The sequence below is a fragment of the Lissotriton vulgaris genome, unplaced genomic scaffold, assembly GCF_964263255.1.
Source record: "Lissotriton vulgaris unplaced genomic scaffold, aLisVul1.2 SCAFFOLD_1934, whole genome shotgun sequence".
Taxonomy (NCBI): domain Eukaryota; kingdom Metazoa; phylum Chordata; class Amphibia; order Caudata; family Salamandridae; genus Lissotriton; species Lissotriton vulgaris.
Genome location: NW_028255570.1, coordinates 373672 through 389722, shown reverse-complemented (window position 1 = coordinate 389722; position 16051 = coordinate 373672). Strand labels below are relative to the sequence as shown.

The 16051-nt window shown below is 49.5% G+C and overlaps 1 protein-coding gene across 1 annotated transcript in view; it reads right to left on the bottom strand.

The window, feature by feature from the left end:
- Positions 1-16051, bottom strand: part of KIF11 (kinesin family member 11) — a 298525-nt gene that overhangs the window by 78013 nt on the left and 204461 nt on the right. The window contains exon 17 of the mRNA XM_086951983.1: positions 15157-15315. Within this exon, the coding sequence (XP_086808109.1) occupies positions 15157-15315 (159 nt within the window). The remainder of the gene's footprint in view (positions 1-15156; positions 15316-16051) is intronic.

Sequence of the window (16051 nt, the reverse complement as noted above, 5' to 3'; positions counted from 1 at the left end):
GAAAGGCAGCTTTGCTACTGGGAGTCTAAGGCCTCAACGCTAAAATGGCAAAGCAAAATTGATGTTGACAAATGAGGCCAAACTTTGACCTTAAATATGTGAACTGTAATGATGCCTTGCCGGGGTAAGTAAGGCCTGTGTGATTATGGTGCAGGTTTAAAATAGGTCAGTCAAGGTACATACTGCTCAGGAACTCAAAAGCCTTGCAACCCGGAAGAGTGTTACAAGCATTACATGTGCCGTTTGTACAATGCTTTAAAAAGTAATTTTAACTTCTCACACACAGGCAGGCGGGAGACGGCCCCGGGCTAGAGAGCATCTCGGCATGAAGCGCTATCCACTGGGGAGTGGTAGGGGGGAGGAAAGACGCAGGGAGGGAGGAGGGGATGAAAGAGACTAAAGAGGGTGGTCAGAGACGTATGGAGGTAGGGAAGGAAGAACCGGAGCTAAGAAGGGATGAAATAGGGAGAGAATCCGTGGAAAAACTGTAATGGAGAAAGTAGTGAAGGCAAGAGGGAAGAAAGCAGCCAGGAGAAAGGAATTAAAGATGGACGGAATATAGCTGAGAGGAAAGGAGGGAGTGGGAAGGCGCAGCGCGGCAGAAACGAGACACGGCCTGGCGGCCGTGAAACTGAAAGCACGGCCGGCCGGACGTGAAAAAGCCTTTGATGCAGCAGGGGGCGATTAGGGGAGGAGAATGGCTGGGCTGGCGGCACCAAGCTGATGATTTGATGCTGTGCACGCGCATTTTAACTAATTGCGCTTGCGCAATGAGTTAAAAAGCGCATGCACTGCATGGAATCGCCAGTGGAATTATCCAGTGGTTAAACTCTGGATAAGCCACTATAGAGCTTCGCCAGCTATGTGCAAGCGCATCAGCAGGCGAGCCCTAAAAAGGTGCAGGAAGCTGGCTCAATACATACGATACCAAAGTAAGGTATATTGTGTGCACAGAGTCCAGTGGGTCCCCAGAGGCTTAAGTAGATAATGCTAAAAGCTTAATCTGTGGTAGTGTGGTCGAACAGTTAGACTTAGAGGGTAATTTTAAGCATTTATTGTACACTTGCATATCAAGAACTAGAGCACATACTCAGACTTAATACAGACCCATTGTTTTGTATTAAAACGTTATTACTTTGTTATTTTATTTCTAGAACTAAGAGGAACTTAGTTGCAGGTAAGTACCAGTTTAAAAAATAGCAATACCGTTCAAATGCAGTTTGGAATGGTTTTGCAAGGTAGAAGAAAGTGCTTTACATTAATTAAAATACTTTTGTAACATCAGTTTAGCATATTAGAACTTATCAATAGAAACAGATCAACTTTTGTATGGAATTGGTTTGAAAATACAATCCTATGGATGGAAAACAAGGTTATCCATTAGCATGTAAATACTCTGCTTACAATTTCAATCTTCTGGGTTTGGACAAACACTGGGGAAGAGTCAGTTCAAGGTAGGTACTGCACCACCAACGGCACTGGAACGGATTGGTGCGGAGGTCACTGGACCAATGTTAGTCAAAAGGAGACTGGGGGTACCTCGAAGAGGCATGGGTTGCAAGTAAGTACATGTGGTTTCAGGGCACAGGCCCAGAGGGTAAAGATCAGGACGGAGGGGGCAACAAGGCAGCATCAAAGCTACACCACATGCGGCACAGGGGCGGCCGGGTGCAGAGTGTAAAATCAGTGTCAGGCGCCCAATGTGTTTCAATAGGGAATCTTGGTCACAGAGAGGCTGCCGGCTCAGGCCAGGTGACCACTGGGTGTGCAGGTAAGTTTGAGAGTTGAGGGACACCTGGGCACTATCGTCTGGGCTCCCCAAACTTTGGGGCCGAGGATGCGGAGGTGCCTTATGGTGTCCAATTTACATTACCATAGCCAATCACGGTCAGGGGGACCCTTCAGGTTGAGGCTGCAGGAGACTTCGTGGGGTCCAGGAGGGGTCAGCCACTAATTGAGACGAGGCATGGATCACTGGTGAGACTTCACAGGACAGTTAAGCCACTCGGCCGAGCGCTTCTGGTGCAGAGTGGGCAGGGGTCACGGATCACCTGGATTCAGGATTCTCAAAGATGGAATTTTTTCTGGACAGGGCCGTTGTCCTCAGGAGATCTGGACTTGATTTTATTCGCCACTTCCTGTCAGGATACTACTGACAGAATTTGTTAGGATGTTTTTATGTTGATGGTTATTGTCTTTGTTAATATGTATAATTTCTGATTTTATTGATCTGTCATCATATAGCTTATATATTGTGTAATGAACTATATGATTTTTAAATGTGTTTATTAAATTCATGTTCTATTCTAGCTTATTCCTTTTTGGCTCTTTTCTTGCTGTCATTTTATGTCACTTGTTTTCCAGTGTGTTCTTGCTTAGGAATTTTTTCACATACTTTATTGAAGAGCAACAGTCTTCTTGGGGTTGATGGAAGTCCCTGGCCACGGCACAGGATTGGTCTTCGCAGGCTCGAGAAGCAGGAGACAGGCTGATAGGGCTGGGGCCAAGGCAGTAGGTGTCTGTAAGAAAGTGGCTCTGTATATACTGTTCCAAAGTAAGGTACAGTATGCAGAGTCCACAGTCCCCAAAGGTTTGCAGAGGCTAAAGTCAAATAGTACCTTACTCTCTAAAGTGGTAGCTTAGTCGAGCAGTAAGGCAGTATCCGACGACAGTGTAAAGCATTTGTTGTACACATTCAGTCCGCAAACGGTCCCACACACTCAAGAACTGAACTCTAGGCCAATTGTTTTGTATAAAAAAATATATTGTTTTTATTTTAGAACCTGAAGTAGGTATAATACTTTCTCAGCGGCTGTGGGAGCTGAGCTTCTGGTCCCTTACACAGGGCAAGTGCGGAAGTAGGATAGGACAGATGCTGCACTTCCAGAGGCACTCGGGCGGCTGGGTGCAGGGTGCTTTTGGGCCGTCGGGCGCCCAATGTATTTCAATACGAAAGCTGCAAGACAAACAAAGGCTGCAAGCTCAGGGACAGAGATTCTTCAGGTGCGACCACCTTTTCAAGAGGTAAGTTGGGAAGCTGTAGGTTAGGTAGCCACCCAGGAGTCAGGCACAAGGGGCCGTGGGGCACGGGTGCAGGTGTGTTTTTTGGAGTCAGGAAATCTTACCCTCAGCTGGTCGCGGTTGGAGGGGTCCCTAGTTGTGAGGCTGCAGGCATAGTCAGGAACGTCGAGGAGGGTCCTTGGGGTGCTGAATTCATGGTCACAATCGCCGGGGGACGTCCTCGGGGTATTTGTTCACTCAGGCACAGGCCACGCTCGGCAGGTGCTGAGTGTGCTGGATTCGCGGTTCCGGGCTCGCACCAGTGGTTGTTGCTGTTTGAGCAGAACCACTACTTGTGTGAGTCTGAGTCTTTAGATGAGCAAGGCAGTCCGGTCCTCCGAGGTTTAAGGTTGCTGACCACAGGAGACGCTGGGATTTAGCAGGAGCAGGTTCGAGGGTCGACAGGCCTGTAGGGCTGGGGCCAGTCAGTTGGTGTCATCCTCTTGTTAGCAGCTGCACGGCAGGTCTTTCTTCTTGTTCTTCTCGTTTCGGAATCTGAGTAAGGAAGGTTCAGGGTGCCCCCGAATACTAAATTTAGGGGCGTTACAGGTAATGGGTCCCTTCCCTGGGGTGAATACACCCCTATCCTGCCACTCTCCAGTGGGAGGGGGGCAGAACCCTGACTTGGATTGGGTAGGGATCCCCATCCTTAAGCTGTCGAGAGCCCGGAGTCGTGCTTCACCTCGCCTCCCCCACCTGAGGGGTGGGGTTGGCAGAGGCTGGCACACCCCCTTTCTTCACTTAGGTTTCCCCGCCTGTCTTCCCGCCAGAGTGGAGGTCAGAATCGGTGGGGGCCAGTTGCTGAGTACAGTAAGTGGCCTGGAGAAGCTCACAAAGGCAGCATGCCTTTGAAGCACTCCCTACCCATCCTGGGGGCGGAGGCCTAGCACCTTGCCCCAGGATGGGCATTTCTGCAGGCCCACGAGAGCGGATGGCTCTCTACCCAGGGGTCCAGCAACATGTCTGCTGGGTTGTAGCCTCTCAGTCAGGACACGGGCTGTGGTGTAGTTTCAGGGGGCAACTCCAAGTTGCCCTCTGTCGTGCATTGTACATTAAATCCCACACTGGCAGTGTGGATTTATTGTGCTGAGAAGTTTGATACCAAACTGCTCAGTCTTCAGTGTAGCCATTTTGGTGCTGTGGAGTTCGTGAGGACGACCTTCGAGCACCATATACTATTAATGGCAGCACTGCACTTAGTGCCCCGGAATGGACCTGGATACTGTAGGGGTACAGGGCTCATGCACCTATACCCACACCACTGGCATAGGGCACACAGCTAGAGGGGTGACTGAGGTATGCCAGGGCAGTGTGTTGTGGGCATGGCACATGTGCCATGTCGACTGTTTTGTTCTGCACCAAGACACTCAGCCTGCACAGGCAGTGTGTGTGTCAGGGAACAGGGGCCTGAAGGGTGGCACAATAAGTGCAGCAGCCCTTAGGGGTCTTCTCTGGTCACAGTGCCTTGGGTACCATTTACCAGGGACTGACATGTGGCCAGAGATGCCAATTGGGTTTAGATGGCCGCCTGGTAGGAGCTCTCGGTTAGAGCTCCGAGTGCTTGGGATTCCATTTTCTGGATTTAATCCCTGTCAGTACCCAGCATCCCGAGGAACGCAACTGCAACTGAAATACTAAAAGTAACAGGAACATTGACTTCAAGTAACTGGAATATTTGCAACGCCCTTACTTGGCTGGCGGTGGCTGGAGTATTCTGAGGGTCCCCACCACACGGAGGCTGTGATCACGGGAGAGGACCGAGTCGACCCCACCTTCTCCGGACACCGGGCTGCCCCTGGCCATCGGCGGAGCGTGGGACGGAGCCTGCTGTGGCGCTGCCTGGAGCCTTCTTGGGGCCCCTGATCGCCCCCCCCCTGGAGGCTGGGACCGTCGCACGAAAGGATCGAGCGGTCTGGCCATCAGAGGCGTCCGTTACGCCTGTGGGCACCGGCACCGGCTGCAGGGGTCGGAGCACTGGGCTGGGCTACTCCGGTGTTGGGGAGTTATCGGCGGAGCCATGAAGGACGACGGACGACTGGAGATGCCCCCATCTGCACCGGGAGCGGGAGGCGATTGGAGGTGTGACGCCGCCACAGGAGCAGCTGCCGGAGTGGAGCCCTGAGGCGGGCAGGATCTGGGGGGACGACGTTGGACCATAGGAGCCTGTCCCATCTGCGCGCCGGGGGCTGGAGCCGATCGGAGGTGTGGCGCCGCCGCCCAGAGAGCGGCCGGAATGGAGCACTGAGGCGGGCGGGACCCGGGGGGACGACGAGCTACAGGAGCTTGCCCCGTCAGCGACGGGAGCTGGAGGGGATCGGAGGTGTTGCGCCGCCGCCCAGGGGAGATGCCTGACTGAGCCCTGAGGCGGACGGGGAAACACACGGAAACACACGGCATCGCAACGCGGCTCAGAGGAGGAACTGCAGGAAAGGGGAAACAGGCAATCGGGAAACACACAACAACGACAATACCAACTGCCAGAAGTCACTGCACACTGCAGCGGTATACATTCTGGCCGGACCCTTGATTAATACAAAACTGTGATGCCAACAACATTGTACTTGCTGAGCAGAATATACTATAAGGTATTTATTTATTTACGCCACTCGCTTGCAGACATTTTTAAAAAAAACCCTCCTTTGTTCAAAATGGCTGGGGCCATAAAACTGTAGCAATAAATCCACTCCTGTACCTCCGATGCTCACTAGGCTCCTCAACTGAACTCCTCCACACAAGACCACCAAAATAGAGATAAGACTCCCACCCAGCAAGCTAGGAACTGGGCTTGCTCAAATAGAAACTGAAACTGCCCTCCCCTGTTCTAAAAGCAACAACAACTAACAGAGGACTATCGTCTCCATCTCCCCTATTTGGCGGCCATCTTAGTCTGGTCTCTCTTTCTCTTTGGCGGCCATCATGGACTAGTCATTCCCACTATCTGAACATACCCTAAGAGCGGGCCTTTTTAGACCAATCTCACCTACCGCAGACTTTACATAGCTCTGTATCTAAATCTTCGTGTGATTAAGTGTCTGCCTTTTATTGCAGTATTATATTTCTACTTGTATTTTCTACATTTTGTGTAACCTGCACCCATTTCACTTTTTCCTCACCGGTATTGCACCGATCGCTACCTCATATTTTACCGGTTGCTCACTAGTGTCATATTTGTCTATTGTAGCCTTCTGTTTGCACCTATATTTGTTCCAGTATATCATCAGTATTATATTCCTACTTGTATACTGTACATGTTGTAAGCTGCACCCATTTCACTTTTATCCCTATTGTGCACTGATTGCTACCTCATATTTTGTACAATCTTGTAAGCTGCACCCATTCACTTTCTATTCCTGATTTCACCGATGCTACCTCTTACATTTTGGTTATTTTTGGCCATTCACTAGTGTCACTTTGGTTCCATTTAACTGATTGCTACCTCATATATTCTTGTACATTTTTGTAAGCTGCACCCACTCACTGTTTATTACTGGACTGCACCGATTGCTACCTCTTATATCTTGGTTATTTTTGGCCACTCACTAGTGTCACTTTTGTTCCATGTAACTTACGGTTGACAGTTGTTTTTTGCACATGTGTATTACTATCGTTCTTCCTCCCATACCCACCTATACAGCCATCCCAACATGGATCTCATCGGCAAGCACACATATAGAATCAACTACCCATCCACACTCACCAAAAAAGCCGCTAAACGCTTTAAACACAACTTCCTGAGGTCCCACCCTGAAACCCCCTTTGCCGACACCTACTTCTCACCGGTCAATGGATCCCTGAACATTGATATCATCTTCCACACCTAACGCAGAGCTCAATGGAGAAAAGCGTTCCTCACCCTACTCACCGTCTCCACCACCAGGAAATCCGCTCATGGCCTAACTCTCTCCATCACACCATCCCAACTCTTCCCTGGCAGAACCACCATTACTATCTACAATAACGGGATTGTCCTAATTCAATCCACAGACAAGAACCTGGAACTATTAGACAACCTGTTCACCAAGTTCAAAGAGCACCTTTCCAAGCCTCGGACCTCCACCCATATCTCCTCCAGCACTATCACTTCTGACGTCACAGCCCCCACCCACAACACTTCTAACCTAGCTCAGCATCAGAACGACACGCACCTCACCTCTACCCCCGGCACCCTAGTCAATCACCCACCTGCTGTTAGCACCCCACATTCCTCAATCACAGACACAAATCTCTCCACCTCATTCACTAGCCGCCCCCCTACCACCAACCCTTGGACCCCCACACATACCACACCCATTCCTCTCTCCCCTGACATCACAGCTCCCATCCACAACCCCTCTAACCTAGATCAGCACCCGAACGACACGCATAACGACAAATCCCACCCTTTGTCCCCCCCCACTCTCAGTCCCCGCTACCACCCGCTAATTAACCACGCAGAGCACACCACATCTATTAATATAACTCCCCCTCCCCACGACAGGACCATCTCCAACCCCATTTCCCCCCCCACTCTCAGCCCTCACTACCCTACAGGCTCCCCCATCACCACCAACATACACTCTACTTCCACCCGGTTCTCTCCGCCTGCCACCAATGCCCTCCTCTACGCCACCAACCTCCTCCCTACTTCATCCACTCCCATCCCCAACCCTCTCTCCTCTCTAACACCAACCCGTACGCCGGCACCACGGAGACCTGCATGAACACCAACCCACCCCCCCACCCGCACGCTAATTCCCAGGTCAGTCACTCACCCATGACTTCCATCCCCAACACTAACACTTATCCCACGCTGGACAAGATTATGTCCTCCCTCCTCCAGCTCAAAGAAGACATTCACACCATCAAAGACGACATTCGCACCATCAAAGAGCTAATCATCACACCCCCCAGACACCCCTCACTCACCACCACCCCCCCTCCCAACTTGCTCCCCACCTGTCCTGATGACTCTCCCAAGCTACACCCCTCACACTGGACCCCGATCCATGTCCACAATCGCAACAACCGAACCCGCCACCCACATTGGACTGCGATCCCTGCCCTCAATCGCAATAACCGCCCCCGCCTCACATGCAACCCTCTTTCGGACCTTGACACTCTCACCCTCCTCCGCTCCTACGACCCAGCTCCCCTAAACCACACAATCGCCACGCACCTCCCCATTCCCACGATACACTCAAATCCCTGTAGACCCTCCACACTAAACAGAATCTCAGTCCCTAATAACCTTAGAAAAGTCCCCCTCTCTCTAGAACCCTCTACCTCCCCTGACACACCCAGTCTCAAATGCACTCTCCTCTACTGCAGATCGGCTTCTAGACACTCCTCCGCCATCGCTGATCTCATCCTAACATTGGACCTTGACCTAATCATCTTGACTGAAACCTGGCTAACCGAATCTTCTATGCCTATAATGGACATTCTGGTTCCCCCCCCAACTACCACATCATTAGACTTGACAGGTCTGGCAAGATAGGTGGTGGAATCGCATGCATATACAGGAACAACAAATAGTTTACCTGTCGGTGTAGTTTTGCAGCTTGAAGATCTTTCTGGATTCACTATGCTGTGCATATTCCGCGGTCTTGTGGTTGGGTCCGGATTCGTAGTCTTTTCTTTGTTTTTTTTTGTTTTTTTGTAGTCCTTGTGGGCGTCGGCGTCACACCTCCTCGGGGGCATTTCCGGTGACGTCGGCATGCTTCCTGCGGAAGCTCCCACTCTTGGGCGCCATCTTCGGATTCTTTTTTCCGTGTTTCTTTCTTTTCCGAAGCAATGGCAATGTTCTAATCAGGTGATAATTTCTTTACCAATTGTCCTTATATTCTCTTACTTCTTCTCCTATTTTCCTTTTTTTTTTTTTTCGACCACCTCTTCTCTCTCCAGCCTCATCTTTCTGGCGGAGGTGGGTGGGTTCGCTAGTGAATCCAGAAAGATCTTCAAGCTGCAAAACTACACCGACAGGTAAGAAACTATTCGTTTTGCAACGTGAATCTTTCTGGAGTCACTATGCTGTGCATAGATTTCGTAGCGGTTTCTCATTTCCGTGGCGGCTGGGTGGAAGATGAGCTCTGGTTTCTGAATATATGCTGGAGCACCCTTTGTCCGACTTGTGCTTCTTTGTTCATCTGAACATCCACGCAATAGTGCTTCGTGAATGTGTGCACCGAAGCCCATGTTGCCGCCAGGCATATGTCTTGTATGGATGTATTGGCCAGGAAGGCTATTCTAGCCCCCTTTTTTCTAGTGGAGTGGGCGCGTGCCCCCTCTGCCAGTTCTTCTCCTGCCCTTTTGTGGCAGAGTTGGATTGTTTGCGCGATCCATCGTGCAATAGTGGTCTTAGTCACTGCCTTGCCCATGTAACTGTTGACGAACGACACAAAGAACTTTCGTTTTCCTGTGTCCTTTTGTCCTTTCAATGTAATGCATGACCGCCCTTCTGGCGTCCAGGGTGTGCAGAGCTCGCTCTGCGCTAGTGGTTGGTTTTTGGAAAAAACTGGGTATCTGTATGGACTGGTTCATGTGGAACTTGGACACCACCTTCGGCATGAAGTGTGGGTCGGTCCTCATCACCACCCTGTCATTGTGTATTTGTAAGTAGGGCTCCTGTAGCGTTACACTTGCAGCTCGCTCACTCTGCGTAAGGACGTAATAGCAACCAGGAAAGCAGTTTTCATAGTTAGCATCTTCAAGGAGGCCTTGTGAAGCGGCTCGAAGGGCTACTTCATGAGTTCCGTCAGGACCACGTTTAGGTTCCATGCCGGTGGTGGCACCCGCTTGGGTGGTGCAATCCTTTTTGCTCCTTCCAGGAACCTCTTTACAACTTGTGATGTGAAGAAGCTTCTGCCCATCTCACCCCTTGTGTATGCCACTATAGCCGCCAGGTGAACTCTTAAGGAGGACGAGCTGAGGTTTTTCTCCAGTCAGTGTGTCAAGTACTTCAGTACCGTGGAGTCCTTTCTCATTTTATTGTGGAGTCTCTCCCTCCTGCACCACATCGTGAATCTTTTCCACTTTGCGACATAGCACTTCCTTGTGCTGGGCCTTCGTGCCTCCCGAAGGACCCTGAGGGTGCTCTCTGGCAGTTTCAAATGTGCGAACTCTATGTCCTCAAGAGCCATGCTACTAGGCTCATGCTCTCCGGTTCTGGGTGCAGCACCTCTCCGTTCTGCATGGAGAGCAGGTCTTTTCTTCTGCCGAATCTGTGGGGTGCACACTGCGACATATCCATGATCTGCGAGTACCATGTCTGCCTCGCCCACTGTGGCGCGACCAGTATCAGGGTCATGGTGCTCGCTCTGCACTTGCTCAGTACTCTGTGTATCAGTGGTATCGGGGGAAAAGCGTACGCAAATTTCCCAGACCAATCTATCCATAGGGCATTCCCAAGGGACCCTTCTTCGTGTTGTCTGGATGCGAAGTTTCGGCATTTCGCATTCTGGCGTGTTGCAAACAGGTCCACTGATGGCGTTCCCCACCTGTTGAACAGCCTCCTCGTCTCCTGAGCATTGAGCTCCCACTCGTGGGATGCAGAGGTCTGTCTGCTCAGCCAGTCTGCCTGAATGTTCTCCTTCCCTGGTAGGTGTATGGCTAGCAGGTCTATCTGGAGAGGGATGGCCCACCTCCATATCTCCTGCGCCAGCGTCGAAAGCGTTGTCGACTGTGTTCCACCCTGTTTGTTGATGTAGAACATCGCCGTGGTGTTGTCTGTCTGTAGCAACACCCTTTGCCTGTACAGTCTTGTCTGGAAGGCTTTCAGTGCAAGGAAGATTGTCTTCAATTCGAGGTAATTGATGTGCTTTGTCGCATCTGCTGGCGTCCAAAGACCCCTCACTTTGAGTTCCTCCATGTGAGCGCCCCATCCATTCAGGGATGCGTCCATGGTGATGGTCACTGTCGGAGTTGGGAGTGTTAGAGGCTGTCCCCTTGTTAAGTTCTCCAAGGTCCACCAGGTCATCTCCTTCTGCACTGCGTGCGTCACCACCACAAGATCCTCCCAACTGCCAGAAGCCTGTGACCATTGTTCCTGGAGCCATTCTTGCATGGGTCTCATGTGGAGCCGCACATTCGGCACTAGGTGGATGCACGATGCCATCATCCCCATGATCTTGCTCGCAGTCCTCACTGTCCGAGCTTGTCCCTTCCGGTAGAGGCGAGTTTCCTTGACCAGTGACCTTGCTCTCTTCTCGCTGGGGAACACTTTGCCCTGTAAAGTGTTGATCTCTGCCCCCAGGAAGATCTTCACTTGCTCCGGCTCCATTGATGATTTCTTCCAATGGACGGAGAACCCCAGGTTTATGGGCGTGCTCGTCACTGTATGTGCATGCTGCTTGCACTTCTGGTACGAGTTTGCTTTCACCAGCCAGTCGTCCAGGTAAGGGTATACGTGTATCCCTTGTCTTCGTAAGTGCGCTGCGACTGCCGCGAGGCACTTCGTGAATACCCTTGGTGCTGATTTCAGCCCGAAGGCCAGCGTTGTGAACTGATAGTGGCCCCCTCCGATTGCGAACCTGAGCATATGCTTGTGCTTCTCGTTCATTGAAACCATCCAATCACCTCACGGATCCCCTCCCTGCTAACGCGGTCAAAGATTTCACCCCGTTGCTCCTTCCACTCTGGACTAAAATTATCAACAGCTCGCTCCAACAAGGAACCATCCCTGACTCCCTCAAAGTTGGACAAGTCACATCTTTACTAAAGAAACCTACTGCCGACCCATCAGACCTAAACAACTACCGTCCCATTACCAATATTCCCACTCTCGCCAAACTATTGGAAAAATGTGCACAACTACAACTGACTAAACACATTGATCAGTTTGATCTCCTCAACCCTCATCAATCAGGCTTCAGAGCAGGACACAGTACTGAAACTATGACTCACATAATTGACGACGCCCTTCAAATCCTAGATCAAAATGATACCTGCCTCCTCATCCTTCTTGATCTCTCTTCAGCATTCGACACCGTTAAACATGAGAACTTACTCGAACTTTTGAACACAAGAATGGGTCTATCTGGGACTGTTCTCAAGTGGTTCACCTCCTTTTTACACAACAGGTCGCAGAAATTAAAGAGTAACAACCTGATGTCCTCGCCAATACCTGTTTCGTTAGGCGTCCCCCAAGGATCCTCCCTATCCCCAACTTTGTTCAACCTAGTTATGGAACCTCTCACCACCTTGCTACAAGTATCCAATGTACTTTTTCACATGTACGCAGAAGACACCCAACTATATCTCAAATTACAATCCCCCAATGACATTTTACTCCTGAACTCAACGATCAGAAGCACCCAATCCTGGCTTGCCGATAATCATCTCAAACTCAATGCTCTGAAAACAGAGTTCCTTCTGATCTCACCTCCCGCGAAGATCTCTACCACTCAAACCTGGCTTAAACAGCTAACTGCACTCAATGTCCAACCCACCATCGTGGACTCAGCAAAATCTCTAGGCATAACTCTCGACTCCAATCTCAACATGCAGCACCATATCAGCAAGGCTACTAAGGGAGCGAACTTCCAAATCAATACCCTGAGGAAACTTAAACCCTTCCTACCAGCCAAAGACTTCCAAACTGCAGTACAAGCACTAGTAATCCCGCGAATTGAATACGGCAGCATCGCCCTCTGCGGTCTCCCACTAACTACTACTGCACCCCTAAGAGCTTCTCTAAACGCTGCAGCGAGACTCATCACTGGGTCAAAAAAACACTCGCATATCTCCCCTGACTTGAAATCCCTGAACTGGCTGCCTTTTGAAGCCAGAATACATCTGAAAATCGCCTGCATGACACACAAGGCTGTACACCTGAGCTCTCCTGGATACCTCACTCAGAAGCTGTCAATCTCTGGCGGCTCTAGAAAAACTAGGGGCACAAACAATCTTCTGCTAAAACCTCGATGATTCCGGAAGGAAAAAACTTATAAACGCTCTTTCTCAGGAATGGCACCCAGGATCTGGAACTCACTCCCTCCTGAAACCAGGCTCATCTCCTCCATCACACTTTTTAAGAAAGAAGTAAAAGCTATTCTCATGGCCAAATACACTTGACCTATTAACGTGTATTTTTAAAGACTCTGCACCGATCTGTATTATTCTGCTCGATCCCTACGATTATGTGTTTTACCTGTATTATTGACTTGCCTGACTATCTATGCTCACATTTATTTGTAATATCTGCATTATTGATGTACCTGTTCTACTATGCTCCCTCACGTACCTACCCAACCCACTTATTACCTACAATTACGCTATACCTAATGACCTGTTATTCACTCTTGTTGGTATTCCCTGCTGTTATTATTATTATTATTATTATTATTGGGACATTTGTAGAGCGCTGCGTTACGCACACCGGCGTGTCCACGCGCTGTGTAAAGCGCTCTGATATCTGCAAAGATCTTGTTCGCGCTATATAAAACTTTCAAAATAAATAAATAAATAAAATAAAATACAGTTTTAGGGAAGGAACACAGGCCCTGGGCACCTGATTGGCAGGATCCCAGGGCACACACAGTCAAAGTACATCAGCAATTCAGCAAAAAAAAAAAACTGGGCATACCATGCAAGAAAGATGGTACTTTCTCACAGGGTCTTCTTGCTTTGCTGCACGGCGTCCTCTTCATCAGTCTTCTTAGGTTGCAGGAAACAGAGGATCAAGGTTCAGGGGTACCCCTAAATTTAGTATTTAGGGGTACCCCTGAACCTTGATCTTCTTGCCTGTAACTCCCCTAAATACTAAATTTAGGGGGGTTACAGGGATTGGAGGATGGTAGTTAATGAGCAACTTGCCTTTAGGGCGACTACACCCTTAGAATGTCCCCTCCCTTTCGGGAGGGGGCATCCCCTTAACCTGATTGGGCTGAATCCTTCCATTCAAGATGGAGGATTTTCAACGGAGGGGGTCACCTTGGTCCAGGGCACCTTAGGTGTGTCCTGGCAGAGAGTGGACACCGCACCAGACTACTAATTTTCTCGCCAACCTTGCAGCCAAAAGTGGGAGTTAGTCAAGAGGGGCAGGTATCTCCACTATCTAGAGAAATGCTGGCTAGCATATCAAAGGGCATTGAGGCTCACCACCCTGAATGCTGTTACTGCTTTTGGGTAGGTGTGAAGGACCTCCATCTCAAGCAGCCGTTGTCATGACTCGCCAGAGCACAAAGGCTCCCATCTAAGGAGGTCAGAAACATGTCTGTGGGGCAGGCTGGTGCAGACCAGTCTGTTGGACACGAGGGATTTGATAGTTTTTCAGGGGGCATCTTTAATTTGTAATAAATCCAACACTAGCATCAGTGTGGGCTTATTGTGCAGAGGAGTTTAATAGCAAACACCTTAGCATTCAGTAAAGCCATCATGACGCTGTGGAGTTTGTAATGACAAACTCACAGCCCATGTACTCAATATGGCTCCACTGCACTTACAAGGTCTGTGAATGGCACAGACACTGTAGGGGCACATTGCTCATGCAGCTATGCCCTCACCTGTGGGATAGTGCACCCTGCCTTTAGGGCTGTGAGGCCTGCTAGAGGGGTGACTTACCTACGACACAAGCAGTGGTTGGTGGGCATGGCACACAGATGTGTGCCATGTTAATTTTTCGGTTTGGTCTGCAACAAAACACAGAGTCTGCAATGACAGGGCACATGTGTTAGGTGAGGGGCCTCTGAGGGTGACAATACATGCTGCAGCCCTTCGAGACCCTCGCTGGTCATAAGGCCCTTGATACCATTTGTATATTTTACAAGGGACTTACAGGTGAGCCAGAGGTGTGCCAATTCTGGAAATAAAGGTACCGTTTTGTGAAGGAACACAGGCACTGGGAACCTGATTGGCAGGTACCCTGTGCACACTCAGTCAACGTTCATCAGATATCAGGCAAAAACAGAGGAGCTGGGGAGGGGGAGGGGTTGGCCTTGGGGGACTTTGGTGTTAATTCAAAAAGGGGCCCTACCCTATCAGCAAAATTCCTGAAATAAAGCTAGTCTGGAGTCAAATAATGTCAGTCCATTCATTAATGAGAAGGTGCAACAAAAATTTATTTAAAAAAATGTTCAGGAACATCCATGCTATCACACCCATAAACCAAAGAAAACATACCTCTGAATGTGCTGATTGTGCCAATTCCAGTTCCTGGCGCACACAGTCGTATTTAGTCTGGCATTCAATCAGTGCATCAGTGGAATCTTTCCGCAGCTTACGCAGGGCCTGTGAATGGCCAGTGAAAAATAGGTCCATAGTTTCCTTATGACTTTCCACCTTTTAAGAAGAAAATCGAGAATGTTACCACTTGATGACAAGGATAACAAGTACAATAAAATAATCTTCAAATTAACTATTAAGACCAAATTTCAAAAATGTTTCAAACAGTTGTGACCACCTGACTGGTGTTAAACCGCTGTGATTTCAGAATCGCATGTTATACAAATACCACATAATAAATACACAAGTGTGACTACTTCTTGATTTATGACAAATAGCTAAAATACCAGCAAATTCACCTACTTCTGATTAATCAGACAATTCAATAATATAGGTTACTTTAGTGGACATTATTTCCGATTCGAAATGTAAAATGCATGAACCTTGCCTCCAAAAAAATAAAAATACCACAACTACCTAAAGCACAAGTTACTACTTGTGTAACGATATATCTTTAGTGATGGATTCCTTACCTTAGAATATCCCCAGATGTCAGGCTGGATTCGGAAGGATTTTTCTGCTTAGCAGTCCCTCTGCGTGCCAGTAGGTGGCGTCCTGCGGCTCCGCGTCGGTCACTGGCATCGTGGGCGCCAATATTCCATCACGGATTGTACTTAGGCTGGACCAATATGGCAAGAGGTTGTTCTCCCCAGCCAGTTTGGGGTTGAGGTCGGTTAATACCGCCTGCTTATTGGGCCGTTACTCCCACGTAGTGTGGGATTCGGTGGCAGAGGTTCTGCCTCAGTCCTCTGAGGAGGTCCAGGATGTCCTTCCCAATCGATCAGAGGGCGAG